This window comes from Pelophylax lessonae (genome assembly GCF_965119305.1).
Source record: "Pelophylax lessonae genome assembly, chromosome: 3".
Classification (NCBI taxonomy): Eukaryota; Metazoa; Chordata; class Amphibia; order Anura; family Ranidae; genus Pelophylax; species Pelophylax lessonae.
This window is the reverse complement of record NC_138770.1, coordinates 360,089,777-360,109,789: the sequence shown is the minus strand read 5'-3', so window position 1 is coordinate 360,109,789 and position 20,013 is coordinate 360,089,777. Positions and strand designations below refer to the sequence as shown.

Sequence of the window (20,013 nt, the reverse complement as noted above, 5' to 3'; positions counted from 1 at the left end):
GCCAATCAAGGTGGTCACATGCCGATGCTGACTCGAGGGGGTTAAGACCAACTCAAAGTTGGCATACAGGGGGAGGGGGGTGTTGTGTGTTCATTACTTTATTGATATGTTTGCATTTTGCATTTACAGCATTGGTTGCTAGGACGATGAACTGTCTGCATCCTAGCAACTACTGAGGCAAATCACAATGAAATGACAGTGGACGGAGGCTGATGGGGAACTTTCAGACTAATTCTCCATCAGGCCTGCTTTGCCTGTGATTGAAAGCAGATGGCAGTGTGTTGAGAGTGTCCAAGAGTGCTGTGCCCAGAATTCAAAAGACGCCCTTAATGAATACCCCAGAGTATATGTTTATACCAAAATGTGGATGTAAATCAGTTGCAAGTTTGACCAATAAAAAGGGTCTTAAACCAGCTGAGAAGCAACTACAGTATATTAGCAAAACAGATATCCTGACCTAAAAATGTTTCAGTTTTTAATACAGTTATGTTAGGTAAGCATGGGCAGTATGGCCCCTTTAATATGGCATGAGTCAAAATATCGGAGTCTTTGTTATAAAAAAAGACCTGTGTGCCTCTAATATGAAAGTAGTCTTAAATGTGCTTTCCAACGGTGCTTCTGCTAATCATGCTCCAAAACAAATGTCTTTGCCAGATCAGCTCTTTCACATGGTAACTAATAGACATAGTTGGCTGCTTCAGTTATACTGGATATCAGTGTATAAACAAATCTGTCCAGATGTGTGAATGACATGCTAGTACACGTAGCCTAATGTTTCCTCAAATTGCTCTTTACTTAGAAAAATTAAAGTTATACAAAACCCTAAAAACAATATGATTCTTCTTCTTTAAAATTGGCAATTTTCTTCTGCCCAGGCTGGTCTCCAGGTCGATGTTCCTCCCCACACCCCACAAGTTAGCTAGCTGCTAAGGAGGCACCCATGCATGTGCTTTCCTAGCTAGTGCTGTATGTATCTATAGAAACACAGCACTCAAGAAACCACACCCCTGCTCCCTCCTTCTCCCCCCTTTCAGAATTTTGAGTGATGACAGCAGGAGCCTACTGCTCCACTGCCCTAAGTACCCACCTCTGGAACCCAGAAAATCAGGGAAGCAGCGCAAATCTTGGAGGACCTAATAGCAGTGACAAGGGACTGCAAGTAAGTGTTTGGGCAAAAAAGAGCACGAAAAGATACTGGGGTGATTTAAGCAGAGGTTAAGTTAAAAAATGCCTAGCATTTAGAATTTTACCTGTGCTTTTTAGATTATGACAATTCGTGTATAAAGTATAAAAAAAAAAAAAAATACCAGCATCAAATACAGTTGCATGTGAGTTGAAAAGAGATGAGTTAAAATACATTTTCCCAAGTTCGTAGTTACTAAGCAGTGCAGTTCACACATTTTTGCAGCAACAACCAACATCAGGGAAGTGAGAGTTGTTTTTAGCTATATAAGGAATGTCTTATTATCAACTTCACATTAAATATCACTGTTATATGGAAACATATGTAATACATTCTCCATAGGAATATATTAAAATTGAGAGTTCTTTTTTAAAATTATGTTTTTTATAAACATGTTTGGTCTCCTAGAAATTAGATTACAGAAAGTAATAACATAAGGGCACCTGGTCCTTTTTTTATGGCAAACCAAATTAGACTGGTTGAACCTGCATTACTACACATACAATTTTATTCCTGCATTCCTGGAATGTTCATTTTATTTATTTATTTTTTAGTTTATTTATTTTATTGCCGCGATTAATTAAATTTTTTTCTAAAAACTCTATTTAAATACCTAATAAATTCCATAGAAAAATATAATAATAAATCTAATAACAATATAGGGTTCAGAGACACTACACATCACTATATGTGACAGAGTATGAAAGACTCCAGCACATTCAAATGTAACGAAAGGCAAAACTTTTTTTTTTTAGTTTTGGATAGAGTGGAGAAGAATTAGAACACTTGTCAGTTTATATTGCTAACTGGGTCCCCATTAGAGAGATTCACTCTCTTTGTTTGTCCAGTTTACTGTTTTATATTCAAAATTAAAAGTAAAATAAAATCCCAAATTTTGGGTTGACACTGGAACAGTAAAGGACAGGAATCTTCCAATGGGGACACAAGTTCTCGTGACCCTGGTGACATGCCAGGGTTCCCGTACTTTGGAAGGATTTTCCATCACTTCCTATTTTGGCTATTGGGCACAAAGTGAAGGGAAATCTCCCATATGGGACACAGTAGCACAAAAAAGGTTAACAGAGGTTATATCCTTCCCTTGCTTTATCCCAAAAAAATAAAATAAAAATAAAATGTCTTTAGTTACACTTTAGGTAGCTAAAGCCAACTTTCATTATCTTACACAATCCTAGAAACGTGAACTAAAGAAGAGCTTAACTGCTTTTATAAATAAGGATTGTGGGAAAGTCTGTAAATGACCACAAATTCACAAGCTGTGAAGAGGGGTGTGCAGGCATAACCCACTAGAGAGTGGGACTTTGTAGGCATTGTTTGGCCAGCAAACTTGTCTGACCTAAACCCCTTAGACAATGTGTTGGATATTGTCAAGAGGAAGATGAGAGACACCAGACCCAACAATGCAGAAGAGCTGAAGGCCACTATTAAAGAAACCTGGACTTCCATACCTCAGCAGTGCAACAAGTTGATAGCATCCATGCCATGCCGCATTGATGCAGTAATTCATGCAAAAGAAGCCCTGACAAAGTATTGAGTGCATACTTTACTGTATGTTCACATACTTTTCAGTAAGCCAACTGTTCTGTATAAAAAAACTTTTTTTTTTTTTTTTTTATTGGTCTTATGTAATATTGCAATTTTCTGAGATACTGAATTTTGGGTTTTCACTAGCTGTAAGCCATATTCATCAAAATTAAAAGAAAGAAATGCTTGAAATATATAACTCTGTATGTAACTCATCTATATGAAATATGTTAGTTTCACTTTTTAAATTGAATTATTGAAATAAATTAACTTTTTGATGATATTCTAATTTTATGAGATGTACCTGTATATCTCTACTCTAAGAACTTGAATATGGAATTTATTAGCACAAACTGCATACATATACATATGCATCTCCCCTTATAAGCTCATCCAAAAGTACACTGTTTTTGTTTACTTTTTCCATACTTTTTGTCATATTTTATTTTATATGTGTGCCTCAGAAGTGTGGTCCTGTTTCGGCCTTGTTTATACAAGATTAAAGCAATTGGAAAATTACCAGCTAGAGATAAAATTCAGAAATTCAGAGGAGGATATGGGATTTAAGGCCAGATTTCTAAGCCAGTGTCCACAGTACAGCATATGAAAATTGCCAAAAAGTGCTGGAAGCCTGAAGGAAAGAGAGAAACTTCCCTTCAGTACTTAAGTCATTCCCAACATTTACACATCTTACAAAACAATTACTTTGATGGCAAACACAGAGCTGGCATTTAAACAATGGGCAGGACATACTGAAACCTTCAATGCAGACACAACTAAGTTTTAACAAATACAGTACTTTATAAAATAACCAAACCAGCATGTCAGAGTTGCAGTAAAATTCAGAAATTCTACAAAAAGAAAATTTGTCCACAGGGATTTGTAATAAATGAACAGCATACCAACTTTTAATCAGCAGTAATAAATTCTTATCTGAAACAGAAAATCGACTGTACCCCCTATGGACCGCGTGTGTGTGTGTGTGTGTGTGTGTAAGCAAAGCGTAGTCAAGAATCATTCAAAATCCTTACATTGTGTTTTATTTATTAGTTTATTATGTTTTGTTTACCAAGAAATAATATAGAGGCATTTTGCTATGTATACTGTAATATCCTGTATATTGTGCCTTTTTGCTTGTAAACGTGGCTTTAAAAACTATGCAAAGAGCCCAAGTCAGTAAAGTGCCAAGTGGTAAAAACTTTCAATTAATAGATTCAATTAGCTGCATGTGCCGGCATGTCCAAGGTGAGAAAATCCTAGGCATTGTGAGAAACATTAAAAGCACATCTAGTTGTTTTACTAAACTAACCAGTTTTTGTTGTTTTTCAAACATATTACTAGGGATGAGGTTTGGATTTACCACTACCCTCAGGTGAATACTTAGGGTTTGAGATTTGGAGATATTTTTAAAAACTATATTGTACTTCTTAGCCTTTAACTTTGGCCACCAGGCTTAGAAGAGCCAATAAGGGGGCTTTTGGATAAGCCAAACCTCCCATTATAAAATAAGGGGCCCAGGGCAGCTATAGTGTCAATGTATTGGACGATGCTCTAGGGAAAGTATCCAGATGAGGATATGGGATTTAAGGCCAGATTTCTAAGCAAGTGTCCACAGTACAGCATATGAAAATTGCCAAAAAGAGCTGGAAGCCTGAAGGAAAGAGAGAAACTTCCCTTCAGTACTCAAGACATTCCCAACATTTACACATCTTACAAAACAATTACTTTGATGGCAAACACAAAGCTGGCATTTACACAATGGACAGGACATACTGAAACCTTAAATGCGGACACAACTACGTTTTAAGAAATACAGTACTTTAGAAAATAACCAAAACAGCACGTCAGAGTTGCAGTAAAAATCAGAAATTCTACAAAAATAATATTCATCCTCAGGGATTTGTAATAAATGAACAGCATACCAAATTTTAATCAGCAGTAATAAATCCTTATCTGAAAGAGAAAATCGACCCTCTATGGACCGTGTATGTGTGTGTGTGTGTGTGTGTGTGTAAGCAAAGCGTAGTAAAGAATCATTCAAAATCCTTACTGTGTATTTTTTATTAGTTGATTATGTTTTGTTTTCCAAGAAATAATATAGAGGCATTTTGCCATGTATACTGTAATATGCTGTATATTGTGCCTTTTTGCTTGTAAACTTGGCTGAAAAACTATGCAAAGAGCCGAAGTCAGTAAAGTGCCAAGTGGTAAAAACTTTCAGTTAATAGATTCGATTAGCTGAATGTGCCGGTATGTCCAAGGTGAGAAAATCTTAGGCATGAGACGCATTGAAAGCACATCCAGTTGTTTTACTAAACCAAATGTAACCAGTTTTTGTTGTTTTTCAAACATTACTAGGGATGAGGTTTGGATTTACCACTACCCTCAGGTGAATACTAAGCGCCGGTTCACATAGGAGCGACGCTACTTTCAGGGGCGACCTCCGAGATCGCGGTGCGAGCAGCGCGTCGTGACCTCGGAGCGGCCGCCACGGACTTCATAACATTGAAGTCTATGGCGGTCGCCTCCTGGTCGCCCCAAAGAAGCTCCGGACCCTTTTTCTAGGTCGGAGCGACTTGTGTCGCTCCTATTAGAACGGGTCCGCAGCTTTCCTATGGGAGGCGACCTGCGGCGACCTGTGAGGCGACTAGGTCGCCTCACAGGTCGCCCTAGTGTGAACCGGGGCTAAGGGTTTGAGATTTGGAGAATGTTTTTAAAACTATAATGTACTTCGTAGCCTTTAACTTTGGCCAGCAGGCTTAAAAGAGCCAATAAGGGGGCTTTTGGATAAGCCAGACCTCCCGTTATACAAGAAGGGGCTCAGGGCAGCTATAGTGTCAATGTATTGGATGATGCTGTAGGGAAAGTATAGGGAAAGCTGGCAACTTGCATAGGAAGAGATAAGGGTCAGTTAGGAAACTGTACTTTTCACTAGTTCTTTGGTCAATCAACCCCTATTGCTACCTTTGTTTTTGTTCTTATCAGTGGGCTCTCTTTTTGTCTTTATTTTAGTTTGTGGATGATTTGAGGCCAACAGTTATATTTACAATTAAACAATTAAACTATTTTTTCAGCAAAACTTCCATTTTTGCAGAATACCAGGAGTGGTATTTTAGGGTTTTCATTTTTTATTTTTTTATTTTTTTTTTGTTCTATGTTTTGTATAAACAAGGCCTTCTTCTTACGTTTGGGGTGCACAAAGAGCAGCATTCAGTTGTTACTGATCATTTTAGATAAAGGAAAGAAACTACATGCATGGACAGTGTGCACCTAAACCGGCTCACAGTATATACACGTTTATTGCACCCCCCCTTATTCCCATAGTAAAAATAAAATTAGGCATATACTGGTTAGGCCTATTATCCCTGATATAAACTGTACTCCTACTGACCAATTTTACACTGTTCTATCATCTACAGTATCTTAATTATTGCAGTAAATCCCCTGCCTGTGCTCTTTGTCCCTAGTAAAGTTATAATGTATGATTTTTTAATTCCTAGATGGGAGTTTGATAGAAATCAGCCAGCGGTAGGACAGTTTTACATCAAGAGAGAATAGGGTCAGCCACTGTGAACTACTGGCCATTTTCTATCTGCTGGTCAAAGTGGGTCTATCACAGTTTCATGAATAAGCTTGTGGTTCCGCTATGCATACCTGCAATTACTCAAATTTGGGTACTGTTGCTGTATGTATTCCAAGCTCAATTCTAAAGTCAAATATGTGCTGTCTCTGAAAACCATGTACAGCTGTAAGGCATCACTGAAGCATGCCATTTAGTGGGTTTGTATATTTTAAATGTTGCCCTTAAAAATACCCTTCTCTCCCATTTTATTTCTTTTTTTTTGCATTGATATATGTCCCTATGACAGCGGCAGCTTCCCATGCCTTTGTATACAGCAGCTTGCCTATTAGCCTTAAAATTTGCCACAATTTACTGGCAGGATTTGCCCTCTAAAACTTTCAATGGAATTTGCTGCTAAGTTCATATTTGCTGAATTCCAGAGCTGGTTCACACCAGATGCAGCCCAGTGTATCAAGAATGCATGCATTGTGTTTTCCATGTCTTCCAATGGCCCTTTTTACACCAGTGCAGTCAGTTCCGGTGCAGTCAACAAAACATGTGTAAACACGTATGCAAAAACGCATCAGGAACGCAGAAATTGTGGTGTGAACCAGCCCTCTAGCAAGATTCCTCTTACTCTCAGTGAATCAAACCCAGGCAGAGTTGCTCATCCCTTTACATTACAACCATTAGGGCCTGTTCACATTAGAAGGCAGTATGGCTTCCCGCACCGCATTCCATTCACACTGCCCTTGTGATCTGGGATCATTGCAAAGTTAACCACACCCCAAACTCAGGTCGCAAATGCTGTGCCTTTGCTCACACCAGCCCTCACTGGATCGCATGATACAAAATTAATGTCCATGCCCTACTTTTGGTGCAGTGTGGTGCAATTTTACCCCATTCAAAATGAATAGGCCTGAAATCACACTGCACAGAACTGCATGTAATTTGCACAGGAAACTTATAGCGTTCCTGTGTGACTCACATGCAGTTCCTAGTGTGAATGGGTCCTTAGAGGTGCAATCACCCCACATAGGATGTTCTCTAGCTTCCGTATTGTTTATGTAGCGCTACCCTCAGATAAATCGCTGAATTGTTTTGTGATTTCTCTGCACACCTGAAAATGACACACCTCACTTACCCAGCACTTACTGACACACTTCAGGTAATTCAAAGAATGTATTAGGCCAAGCATAGTCTAAAAGAAGAGAGGAATAGCAAGTGTACTTATTTAAACAATCAATAGGACAATACCATTACTCTGAGAGATATAAACACCTGCAATATTCTAACAGTAATTAACAGAACTGAATTGCATTTACCTAGCAACAATATATAAAGGCAGTCCTAACTTTTTACGACAGTCCTGTTTTTTTCTTTTTTAAATGGCCAGCGATTAGTAAAGTAAGAACACTGGCTGGGAAAGTTGGGGTCCTTAAAGAAAGCACAACAGTACCCAGCAGAGAAAAGATAACCTTTTACAGTTATTATCTCTCAACGGACCCAGGGTGCCCTCTTCTTTTTCTATGGATATGTGATTTGGTTCAGTTCAAGGCCTCAGACAGGAAAAGAGTCGTTGTCATTTCCCTCTTTCAATTCTGCTAAGACAGTCCCACTTTTCCTTCCTTACAAGTGGTAGGAGTGCTCTATCCAGTACAGTCTGATCACACACTCCCAGGGAGAAGGATCCCAGTGTCTGGGGCAGGGATCTGCACAATGACCAGTCTTTTTGCTTCTCTCAGTTCTCCCCAGTTGTGGTCAGCTATGGAAGGGTCCAGTTTAACCAACAGCAGGCCCTGCTAGCTTTAAGACTGTCCTCACTTTTGCTCTCAGCAGCCTGCAGACACATGTCTCCTTGCTTTGTTGTATCAGCCAATCGCTGTCCTCAAGGATCGATCCTGTCCTCTGTACTGGAGACATTCTAAAGACATTGCAAAGTGAACTCCGTAAAGATGGCTGGTGTACTTCTGCATTCATGAGTATTCAGTTTATTTCTGTCCACACTGAAGAAGGATAATACAGGAGCAACAAAGGACAATCTTCTGAAGTTCATTCATCCATATTATCAGAGAGTAGTCCTCGTGTTGCACAATATTTTACCTAGTAGTGATTTTGGACTTTTCAATTTAAATATGACAGTACAAAAAGGCATATATATAATGCAAAGACCATGTAATCCAATATGCTGAATTTTCTCACACTCGCTGTTCAGTGGTTTTGTTTAACAATTTTGCTTTGAAAAAATGTATTTAGCAATCCCTTGGTGTAACCAGGTAGGGGAGTGATGTCCAAGACATGTAATTACTGTTAACGTTTTATGCTACTATTCCCAATGCAGTAGTAAACAAGTACTATGTTCACCATGCTATATAAGTAGCTAATATAAGGAACAGATCTTCCATGTCTTAGCTTTCTGTGTCTTCTTTCAGGCACTGCAGCTGTTGCGGTAGCTGGACTCCTTGCAGCACTTCGTATTACAAAGAATAAACTATCCAATCACACTGTACTTTTCCAAGGAGCAGGAGAGGTAAGTTGGCTCTTTTGGGAATTGTGCTGTTTACCATTACATTACAATGCCATTGATCAGCAAGGTCTTTCTTAATAAGTATAGAGTTAAACCTTTAATACTGCCAACTAGCTGAGTTTTTACCAAATAAAAAATGGTATTTCAGTTGCCGTATATACTCGAGTATAAGCAGAGGCACCTAATTTTACCACAAAAAACTGGGAAAATTTATTGACTCGGGTATAAGCCTAGGGTGGGAAATGCAGCAACTACTTGACCCAACTGGATCACCACAAGACCCAAAACAGGGGCTGCGGGCATGGTGAGGGGGCTGCGGATATGGTACAGGAGATGCAGGGCTGTGGGCATGGTACAGGAGATGGTACAGGCATGGCACAGGAGATGGTACAGGCATGGCACAGGAGATGGTACAGGCATGGCACAGGAGATGGTTCAGGCATGGCACAAGAGATGGTATAAGCATGGCACAGGAGATGGTACAGGCATAGCACAGATGGTACATGCATGGCACAGATATGGCACAGATGGTACAGGCATGGCACAGATGGTACAGGCATGGCACAGGTGGTAGAGGAGATGCAGTGCTGCAGGCATGGTACAGGAGTCTCATTTACCTTTACCTGCAGTGCTGCAGAGGAGTCTCACTTACCTTTCCGCCTTACATTTAAAAATGGCACCGCCCGGCGCCAACACGTCACTGTGCATGCGCCGTCTGCCCGGGAATAACCAAACTTGTACGGGCTTTCCTGAGCGGCGGCGCATGCGCACTGACCGGGGAAAAGGTAAGTGAGACCGTGATTCGAGTATAAGCCGAGGGGGGCTTTTTCAGCGTATATACGGTATGTTTATTATTGACTGATCTAGAAATTAGTTTAGTCACAATGTTCACTGAACTGTGCAACTCCTGATGTGGTTTTTGCACATGGTACTGATGTATGTAAAACAGACATTCCTGGCATTAAAAATGAGAGGTCCGGCTGTGTAGCCTGTGGACGTACACAAGTAAAAATTCTTCTAGGTTTTTCTAATTAAGGGAAGGTAATGTATTCTTAATTTGCTGTGTACCTGGGGGTGTGGCAGGGGGTATGTCCTTTGCCTACAAACCTTGTTCTAAAGGGTGTCCCTTGTTGCCATCTCAGAAAGTTGGGAGGTATGCATTAAAAACATTGGGCTTTATTTAGAGCAGAAAAAAAAAAACACCCGAATGTCTAAAAAACATGGCATTTTTAGGCATCCTGTATGCAAGAGGCTTTAGAGAATATGTTGCCCTAACATTTCATAATTATATGTGTCTGTTGTTCCATGTATTTGTGTTAAAAACTATCCTGTTCGCTTTGTATAGCTTCCTTTGTGTGAAATATCTGGTGATCCTGCCAGTCCTTCTGTTTTCCTATTTCAAACTGACCATGCTAGGCATAGAAACACATCCTTTTATAATAAGACTACAATGCTACTGTGACTCCCAAGGGACAAACAGGAAATGGGTAAGGAATGGGAATGGACAAAACAAAGTGACAATGAGATTTATGGTGGCTGCTCCTCTATAAACAGGTAATTTCTTAAAGAAGTACATCTTCCTCTGGTCAGTTTTCTAGCTGTGCTGGGAGAACATCCCACCTGTCCTCCAGTGATCAGACTTGTGCTGACGCATCCCCCTGTACAGTCATTTAATAGGAAGATAAGTGTACTGCTGTTTCTCCACCCCCATGTTTTCTATACCATATACAGAATATAAACAAATGTTTTGCCTGTCATTTATATTTTAAACTGAATGGGTTGTTTCACAAGGTAAAGTGATATTAACCACTTGCCGACGGCCCATTGCATATATACTGCGGCAGGCTGGCTCGGCTGTGAAAATCGCCGTACCTGTATGGCGATCCACAGGAGCAATCCTGGGGGAGCATTAGCCAGCGGGGAAGCTGATTCCTGCGATCACTCCCCATGTAGAGAGAACAGCGATTTGCTGTTGTAAACACAGTAGACCGTTGTCCTCTGTGATCCACCTATTTAGGATCACAGGTTTCTGTGTTGATTTTACAAGCCCACAGTTAGAACCCCCCCCCCCCCCCCGAGGCATACACTTAACCCTTTGATCGCCCCTGAGTTAACCCCTTCCCTGCCAGTGTCATTATTACAGTAACAGTGCATATTTTTAGCATTGATTACTGTAGTAATGTCACTGGTCCCCCCAAAAATGTCAGTTAGGGGTCCGATCTGTCCGCCGCAATGTCGCAGTTCCACTATAAATCGCTGATCGCCACCATTACTAGTAAAAAAAATAAAAATGACATAAATCTTTCCCATAGTTTGTAGATGCGATAACTTTTGCACAAATCAATCAAAATACGCTTATTGGGATTTTTTTACTAAAAATATGTAACAGAATATAAAATGCCCTAAAATGATGAAAAATTTAGATTTTTACGTTTTTTTTTATTGGGAATGTTATATAGCAGAATGTGAAAAATATATATATTTTTTCAGAATTGTCACTCTTTTTTTTTTATAGCGCAAAAAATAAAAATCGAACAGGTGATCAAATACCACCAAAAGAAAGCTCTATTTGTGGGGGGAAAAAAGGAAATCAATTTTATTTGGTTACAGCGTTGCACGACCATGCAATTGTCCCTTAAATTAACGCAGTGCCGAATCGCAAAAAATGGCCTGGTCATTAACCACTTGCCGACTGCCGTCAGTATATTTACTGCGGCAGTCAGCCCCTCACAGGCAAAGCAACGTAGGTCTACATCATTCGCCTGTGAGCCTCTAGGGGGCGAGCGCGCGCTGCCAGAGGCACGCTCCCGCCCCAGCACGTTCGCGGACCCCCCCCCCGCGCGTGTGACTGGCGGACCCGATGTTCGCCGGTCACTTGCGATCGTCGGGTGGAGAGGGAGAAAGGCAGGCGGCTAATGTAAACAAAGCCACCTGTCATTCTCCCCTGTGTAAGAACAGAGATCATACGGTCCTGCTATGCAGGATCATATTTCTCTGTTATTACATAAACAGCCACATCCCTTCACAGTTAGAAAGACGCCCCTAGGGACACACTTAACCCCTCCTTCTCCAATAAAGTTAACCCCTTCCCTGCCAGTGTAATTTTTACAGTAACAGTGCATATTTTTAGCACTGATTACTGTAGTAATGTCACTGGTACTCCCAAAAGTGTCAAAAATGTCAGTCAAGGGTCCGATCTGTCCGCAGCAATGTCGCAGTCCGCAAAAAAAATCGCAGATCGCCGCCATTACACGTATAAAAAAATAAAATAAAAATGACAAAAATCTTTCCCTTAGTTAGTAAACGCAATAACTTTTGCGCAAACCAATCGAAATACGCTTATTGCGATTTTTTCTACAAGAAAAAATAGCAGAAAACAAATTGGCCTAAAATGTTAAAAAATTTTGGGGAATTTCATATAAAAAATGTGAAGAATATTGTTATTTTTGCAAAATTGTCGCTCTTTTTTTATAGCGCATGATCAAAAAATCGCACAGGTGATCAAATAGCACCAAAAGAAAGCTCTGTTTGTGGGAAAAAAAGGACGTCAATTTCATTTGGGTACAGCGTCGCATGACCGCGCAATTGCCCGTTAACGTCACGCAGTGCCGAATCGCAAAATAGGCCCTGGTCAGGAAGGGGGTAAACTCTTCCGGGGCTTAAGTGGTTAAGGGGGTAAAACCTTCCGGTCCAAAAGTTGTTTTTGTTTTTTTAAAAAACAAACATGTTTTACTTACCTGCTTTGTGCAATGGTTTTGCACAGAAAAGCCCAGATCCTTCTCTTCTCTGGGCCCCCGCCAGTGCTTCTGGCACTTCCCTCCTGACAAGTGCCCCCAGAGCAAGTAGCTTGCTCTGGAGGCACCCAAGCAGTCTCGCTCCTGAGCCATGGCTCTACGTGTCCATTCCTGTGGCTTGGTCCCACTTCTCCTTTCATGATTGACTCACAGGCTGTGATTGACAGCAGAGGGAGCCAGTGGCTGGTGCCTCAGCCAAAGAGGAGTGAGAGTCCCCAGAGGCGGAGGCTCTTGTGCACATCGGTTAAGTAATAAACAAAAAGAAAGCCTTTATCGCACGAGAATTTTCATACGTTAGTTCAATCCTAGGTTTCAACTTGCTGTGAAATATCAAGGAAAACCGAATGATTGTTACCCGCCCTAACATAGATACCTAATTGCATAGTATGTTTATGCTTGGATACAACATACAGTATAGTTGTTAATGAAATGGGAGCACTATGGGGATGATTTACTAAAACTGAGCAAGAGACTTGCCATTGGGGGCACTAGGCAGGGGGGAGACCCAAAAAGAAGAGGAACAATGCTGCTCTCTGCAATACCATTGCACAGAGCAGGTAAGTATAAAATGTTTGTTATTTTTGTTTTGTTTTTTTTTTAATTACAAACTTTAGAATCACTTTAAGATATGGTCACAAATGCTGTAACCTTTACCTAGCCGACTATTGGAGTTACACTTCCCTAATTAACTTCTTCATGACAAAGGGCAAAATAAATCCTAATGCCTGAACACAGTTTTGGAACTTTGACATGCGTTAGTAAAGCTGCACATATCATCACAATTACTTAGTGTCTCCAGGTGAAATATATCTTGTGTTTTTAGGACAAATTGGGCTTTTATTTGGTCATAAATGGTAATGGATATCTCCTGATTTATTTTTTTTTTTTATTATCAAAGGAAAAACTGGCACAGAATAGTTACAAAAATGTTTTTGAACTGCCTATTTCTTGCTATTAACATAACCTACCACCAAAGAACAATCCAACATAAATTCTCCCATTCCTGCCAATCACAGCGATACCACATATCTATTATATAAGTACTGATGTGCATTGTAATAATAAGAATGTCAATATTATTAAAAATTTGGTAATGCTGAAAATATATTTTATTCTTTATTTTTGTTTTTCAAGGCTGCCATGGGAATTGCAGACTTAATAGTTATGGCCATGGAGAAAGAAGGGACAACTAGAGAGGATGCAATTAAGAAAATTTGGATGGTGGATTCCAAAGGGCTGATAGTCAAGGTAAGAAGGCCAAAATGACATTCTTTCATAATAAATAAACACTACATTATCGCAAAGGGGCTATAGCAGAACTGCGGAATGCTTATTTTTTAGTTTAAAATGTGATTTCAATATTTTATCATTTAAGATTCCTTCCTGTTTCATGATCACTCTCCTTTGCGACTTAAATTTAAAATGTTAAAAAAAGAGCAGTATCATTCAGGGAATAAAGTTGCGGTGTACTGGTTTGAAATAAGAGAACCATATTTCAGTTTAAAACAGTGGGGAAGTACCAGAACAGTAATTAGTGGTTTCCTCTGGTTCTACATCAATGTAAATCTGAAAATACACCACCTATATATGCCACTTCATGTGTACTGTTAAAGCAACCTGTGTTTAGTTGGTTTCTTTAAAACCACAATAGTCGTAGTTTGCCCATTCTTGCATCATGTTATATCAAAAATCAATATGTCATGTACTGTATATGGCTCTATTCTGAATATAGGATTTTTCTCTAGGTTTTCATGGTAGTTGTACGTTACTATATAGTGAGCATCAAGAAAAAATTTTCACATACTGCTGTTTATACTACAATGTTTAAGAAGAACTCTGGTCTAAGTAAAAACCTTTACATAACATCCAATTTACAGAGCTGTTCTGAGATCTACATTTCAATTGAACACATTTCTGTAAATTAATATAAAAATCATCTGATCTCCCAAACCAGACACCCGCAATAATTTACAATATGCTATAAGATCATTGGAAGTCAGTATGATCCCTGTTGAGTCTGTCATTATCCTTACAAGTGACAGGTCATGTTCACTAAAGAGGAGAAGTGGCAAACAGATTTTATTTTCAGTTTTTCTCATATTTCTATGACTGCTAGATAAATAGGCACCTCAAAAGCATTTATTCCTTTTTTCACAGAGAGGGACATCATTCCACCAAAATTTAATTGGTTATTTGTTATTTTACCAGGTTACACATAAAAAAGTGTATTGATGGGATCAAATCTTGGAAATATACCATCAAGTCACAGCCTCCAACCTCTTCCTCCTCACAAATGGCATTGCTCTCTATCCTCCGGGGGTTACACACTTGTATCTGCACAGATCTGCTGTGCTTTTTCATAACAGCAGCAAAAACTGCCATTCCTGGACATTGGCCCAGATACATGACAAACAGATCTAGGCACCCAGAATTCTATATATAGACATTAAAGTCCTTAAATCACTCAAAATTGCCTGATACCAACAGTCTCTTCCTACTAAAAGTTATGTTGCAGTCATCCAAGTATGCCCTGCACCACATATATAAACCTCTATAGTTACCACTATTAATCCATGAGATTAAAATCAGGTGCACCAAATTAGGTGCCAATAATACCCTCCTTAGAGGGTATGCAGGTAGAACCTCAGATATCTCAGGTCTGGCGTTCTCTTAGCAATTGACAAACTGTATGTTGTGGTATTACACTAAGAGCTGTAAAGTGGTTGTAAACCCTTACATATACCCAGTGAAAGGATTAGGCTAGGGGATACACAGAGATGTAACAAATCCTCCTATATAAGCTGTACCATTTTATCTGTAGCCCTTTCTTTTCTACAGCCTTTCAAAGTACAGAATTTACACAGCATTTCTTAGCTTCCAGAGGCAGGGGCAAGGATCTGATGTCACACCCTTCACAGCATAGAGCAGGGAGCTGAGTGTAATCTGAGTGGAGGGAATGGACACACCCTCTTCTACATAGTCTCATAGAGAAACATGCACAGTTCAGGCTGTCAAACACTGGCTTTGTCCTGGAGCTTACCTTGTCTGTCCCTCTCCATTGTTTGATTGATTTGGCACAGCCTGTTATAAATTACTCATGCAGATAGCAGAGGAAAGGGACTGCAGACAGAAATCACAGTCAGTGTTTTGGTTTGAGGCAAGTACACACTATAGAAGGATATGCTTTGTTCATTTGTAATTAGGGAGGTTTACAACCATTTTAAAGCTCACTAAGGCCCTCAGAAATACAGTTATAGATGCCTTCGGGTAAAAGGAGGTAAATTATTTATAAAGATTGCCAAGTCATTTGAAATCAATTATCTGTTGTACCCCTAGTCTGTCAAGGGCCGGCAAGCTCAGCAAATTCAGCCCAAGGGCATACCCTTTGATGCTAAAAGAAGTCTCCAAGAACCCAAACATTTTATAAAGGGATCTACAGGTAACTTTTGCAGCAGTTGGCGTCAAATCCCTGCATCTACAATCAGATTGGGAGGAGTGCCAGGAAAAAGCTTTTGCTGTCCAAAATAAACAATGAAACAAGCCTACAGTTTGTCATTGAACATATAGGCAAATACCTTAAGGGCCTGGACAGCTTGCAGTCATCAAGTCAACTATGAACTCTGCGTTATATAAAAGTGTTTAGATGAGAATTTGAGGCCATCTGTCTCAAAATGAAATTGAACCAGAAAAGGTTCTTTCAACTTAACGACTTGAAGCATGCTAGCAAATCAAGGAATGACCCAAAAAAAGAAAAGAAATGGAGGGTTATAGACTCGCTTAGTCAAAGCCCTGATTTTAATCCCATTAAAATGTTGTGGGAAAATTTGAAACAGGAAGTTCATGCAAGAAAACCCACAGACATGTTACCATTGAAGGAATCTTGCATGGAGGAGTGGTAAAAAAATGTCATAATGTCAATAATGTTCATGCTCAGCTGATGGAATGGCAAATACACATTCCTGATTGACTGGTTATTAGCAAATACTCTAAAACTTCAGTATATTTTAAAACTTCTGAAATAATGACAGTACAGCCAGAATAATGACATATCTAATTCCATCAGTTAGTAAAGTTTTAACTCCAAATACCCCTATACTTGACAATATGGGCAGCCAACCCTGCTAGGTTATGTAGACATCTGAAACCTAGTTATCCATTTCAAAAGTAATTCCATGCTGGACAATATTACTGTATACTTGTTAGCAGATTGTAACCTATAGGTGTTCAGAGGTATTAATACCTTTAAAAACTGGATCTTTGGCAGAGGTATTAACACCTTTAAAAACTTGATCTTTGGATCTTTGGCATGATCGTAAACATGACCACTCCTCAGCCTCTTGATTGTTGAGATCGTTTTTGACAACACTTCTCTCCCACACAAAAAATGGAGGCTGTCCTGCAAGTTGGGAACTCTCATTTATCAGCCCAAGGAACACCTGTTAAGTCATATGAGAACCAATGTACCATCTTGCTGTTTTTGATTCGCTACCGCAAACTCAAAGAATCCTTGTCTGTTGAAGAGTGCTACTGTAATGTAAATGTCTGTATACAATATATTTGTCTGTGGTGACAGTGTGTGTTACAGCCATTATTCTAAAATCATAAGATGCTATTGCTAATCTTGTGAAAAGTTTACTACTTCTCTACAAAAGTAGTTGGTGGTGGCAGTTTAAAGAGTTAATTGCTTAGTTAACCAACCCCAATGACATTCACTTTCAGTCTGTTGGTCCTTAGATTGTGGTCCTGCAAGCTAGAAAATCTTTGTTCAGGGTGAGGCTGAGAGTGTCATTGTTATGAATCAGTGACAGCACGATGTGAGGTTCATCAGTCATTTGTCAAAAATTTGTAGAAAGGGCAGTGGTCTGACCCGCATTTGCCACATCCCTATCCACACACTTGATGTGGATGGGGGAATCTTACCCACTGAGCTATTGTGTTCTGACAGCAGGGAGACTTCCCCACTATCAGAATGCACTGAATAAGCAGAACAAATTCAACAAGGTGATTGTACAGATGTTGATCGGTATGTAGCACTGCCCCCATGAGGGCTGCTGGATTTCTCACCTTTTTGGGTCCCTCTGGGTTACCCAAAAAGGGCAACCGGTAGCAACTGGATGCAGAAACCTCGAGGTTGTTGTTTTGTTGTTTTTATTTGATATGGGGATGGTAGAAGGGATGAGTGGAATACTCCAGAATTGAACTATTCACAATGCTGAGGACTTCTATCTGAGAATGCGGCTAGGCCGCAGTTTCATCTTGCCATTAGATATATCTGAGGTAAAGTTCCTGAATAGACAGCTTGCTTAGCACTTATCTTCAGGGTACTCCCCTAGCACCCTCTTTCTATCCATCAGCTGACACCTGTCCTCTGACTACTCTACTCCGGAGTGGCCCCCTCCCTGATCAGGCCCTTAGACACGATTAGTCACGAATGAGGGGATTGCCTTCCCTGAACAGGCCCCTAGACGTAGGTCTGTATTCACAATAGCCAGAAACAGATCCTTATAGGTGTATTCCCCTCTCAGTTAGTTTTGCAGGACATCTGGGTTGCAGCCTCTGCGATGACTCAGGTCCCATGCACAAGTGCTCTCTTATAAATATATATAAATAAAGTCACCCAGCATGCCTTGAGGCACCTTCCTCTGCCAATGGCCAGAGCTGTATCTACACCCATGCTCCCATTTGTCAGGTTTCCTTCTGCTGTCCAATATGCCCCTTCCTATTGTACCAGTGTGAAACAGGCAGACAACATGAGCATCATCTGATCGCACTGATCAGGCCCTATCAATGGATCCCTGCTCCCTTTTAGGCAGAGAGTACTTAAATTTGCCTAACAGTCCCCCTGTTAAGCAGGGAAAACCAAAAAACTATGCACTCTCTGGCACCTACCTAAGAGGGTGCTACACAAAGATTAAATATCGGTCTAAATTTCTGCCTGTTGTTAATACTACTACAGTGTAAAGCTGGCCATAAATGGTTCGAATCTCGGCCAGTTTAGCAGGAAACTGCCTATATTCAAACCATCTATGGGCAGGCTGATTATACCCAAGTCAATCTATCGATCAACTTGGGTACAACAGCATGTTGGATTTGTATATGTGAATATTGCCAGCAGCTAAAGCCACTAGCAATAACCACTGTGTTTTCCCAGCAGGGGAGGCTAACCAAGCCCCCCATCGGTAGAACACAATAGCTCCACAAGAGGGGTTCCCTAATCAGCACTGACTGTGTTGATGGGGAAATCAAGTGATTTTCTTCTCAGCCTGTGGTTGAAGGAAATAGGAAACCTGTCTATGGCCTGTCTTAGGCCCTGTTCACACCTGTGGATTTGATGTGTGTTTTAGATGTACTTCATAAACAAAATCCTGCTTGTTACCTCTTTGATACACTTTCATGAAAACTGACATTTTATAGAATTCAATAGTAAAACCTAAAATGCACAGCACAAATCTGAACCAGCACTTAGTGTTATGTGGTGCTACTAAGCTGACCACTAAAGGATGCCGAAGGCTGGAGGAGAGAGTAGATAACCAGAAAGCTCTCTTACTGTTCTTTTTTATAGATGAGCATTCAAAAATTTTAATTGGAAGAAATTAGCATAGAACTGCATCTCATAGTTTGGTTATATATCTCAGGATTATATTCACATATGGTAGCCGGTGATAATTTGGAGTGGAGTAAAAGGGCACATATTTCATTGGTCCCTAGGACAACAGGAATGTAAAATACAGCCAGACTCTCAGTGGAAGTTCTAAACTTGTATTTGTATAAATAGCCTACTATAATTTATAGGGCACTCAACTTTAGTTTATTAGTTAATAAACATTTGTTTTTATTCACTTGCATTGCATCCTAAGAATGTAAATTATTTTTTCCTCATCACTAGGAAGATAATGGCATATTTAGACAGACAGTCTATTTTTTCCCATGTGACAGTGGGATTTAAAATGAAAGTCTGCATAGACCACAGCCATTTTCAAAAGCAAAAGGCTGTAATTCCAGGTTGTGGTAGCATAGCTGTAACATGTAATATATGTAAGAAAAGCTGAATTATAGAGTAATCTAAGAATCAGATGTAAAAAGAAAAATCTGTATTGCTGCATAAGTGTCGAGTAGTTCCTGTTCCTGTCCATCAGTATCAGCAAACTGCCCTTCTCTTGTACTAAAAACATTAAGAAAAAAATACTTCCACACAATTTATGTAAATAGCAATGACAGTGACTCTTGCTGCAGGCTGTAATTGCAAATTTAATATCACGGAGGCCCTATTTTTACTGGTTTCTGGATCAACATCTCTTTCTTTCTGTTGATCCGTTTTGTATATACATAATGTGCAACTAGAGAGCCACACTATTATTTGATGGTGAGTGGGTGTCTGACAGGGGGCTGTGTTTACTCTGATTAA

At 39.8% G+C, this 20,013-nt stretch overlaps 1 protein-coding gene across 1 annotated transcript in view; it reads left to right on the top strand.

The window, feature by feature from the left end:
* ME1 (malic enzyme 1) overlaps positions 1 to 20,013 on the top strand; it is a 399,810-nt gene that overhangs the window by 340,290 nt on the left and 39,507 nt on the right. Inside the window, exons 8-9 of the mRNA XM_082250089.1 lie at positions 8,720 to 8,817; positions 13,743 to 13,856. Of these exons, the coding sequence (XP_082106215.1) occupies positions 8,720 to 8,817; positions 13,743 to 13,856 (212 nt within the window). The remainder of the gene's footprint in view (positions 1 to 8,719; positions 8,818 to 13,742; positions 13,857 to 20,013) is intronic.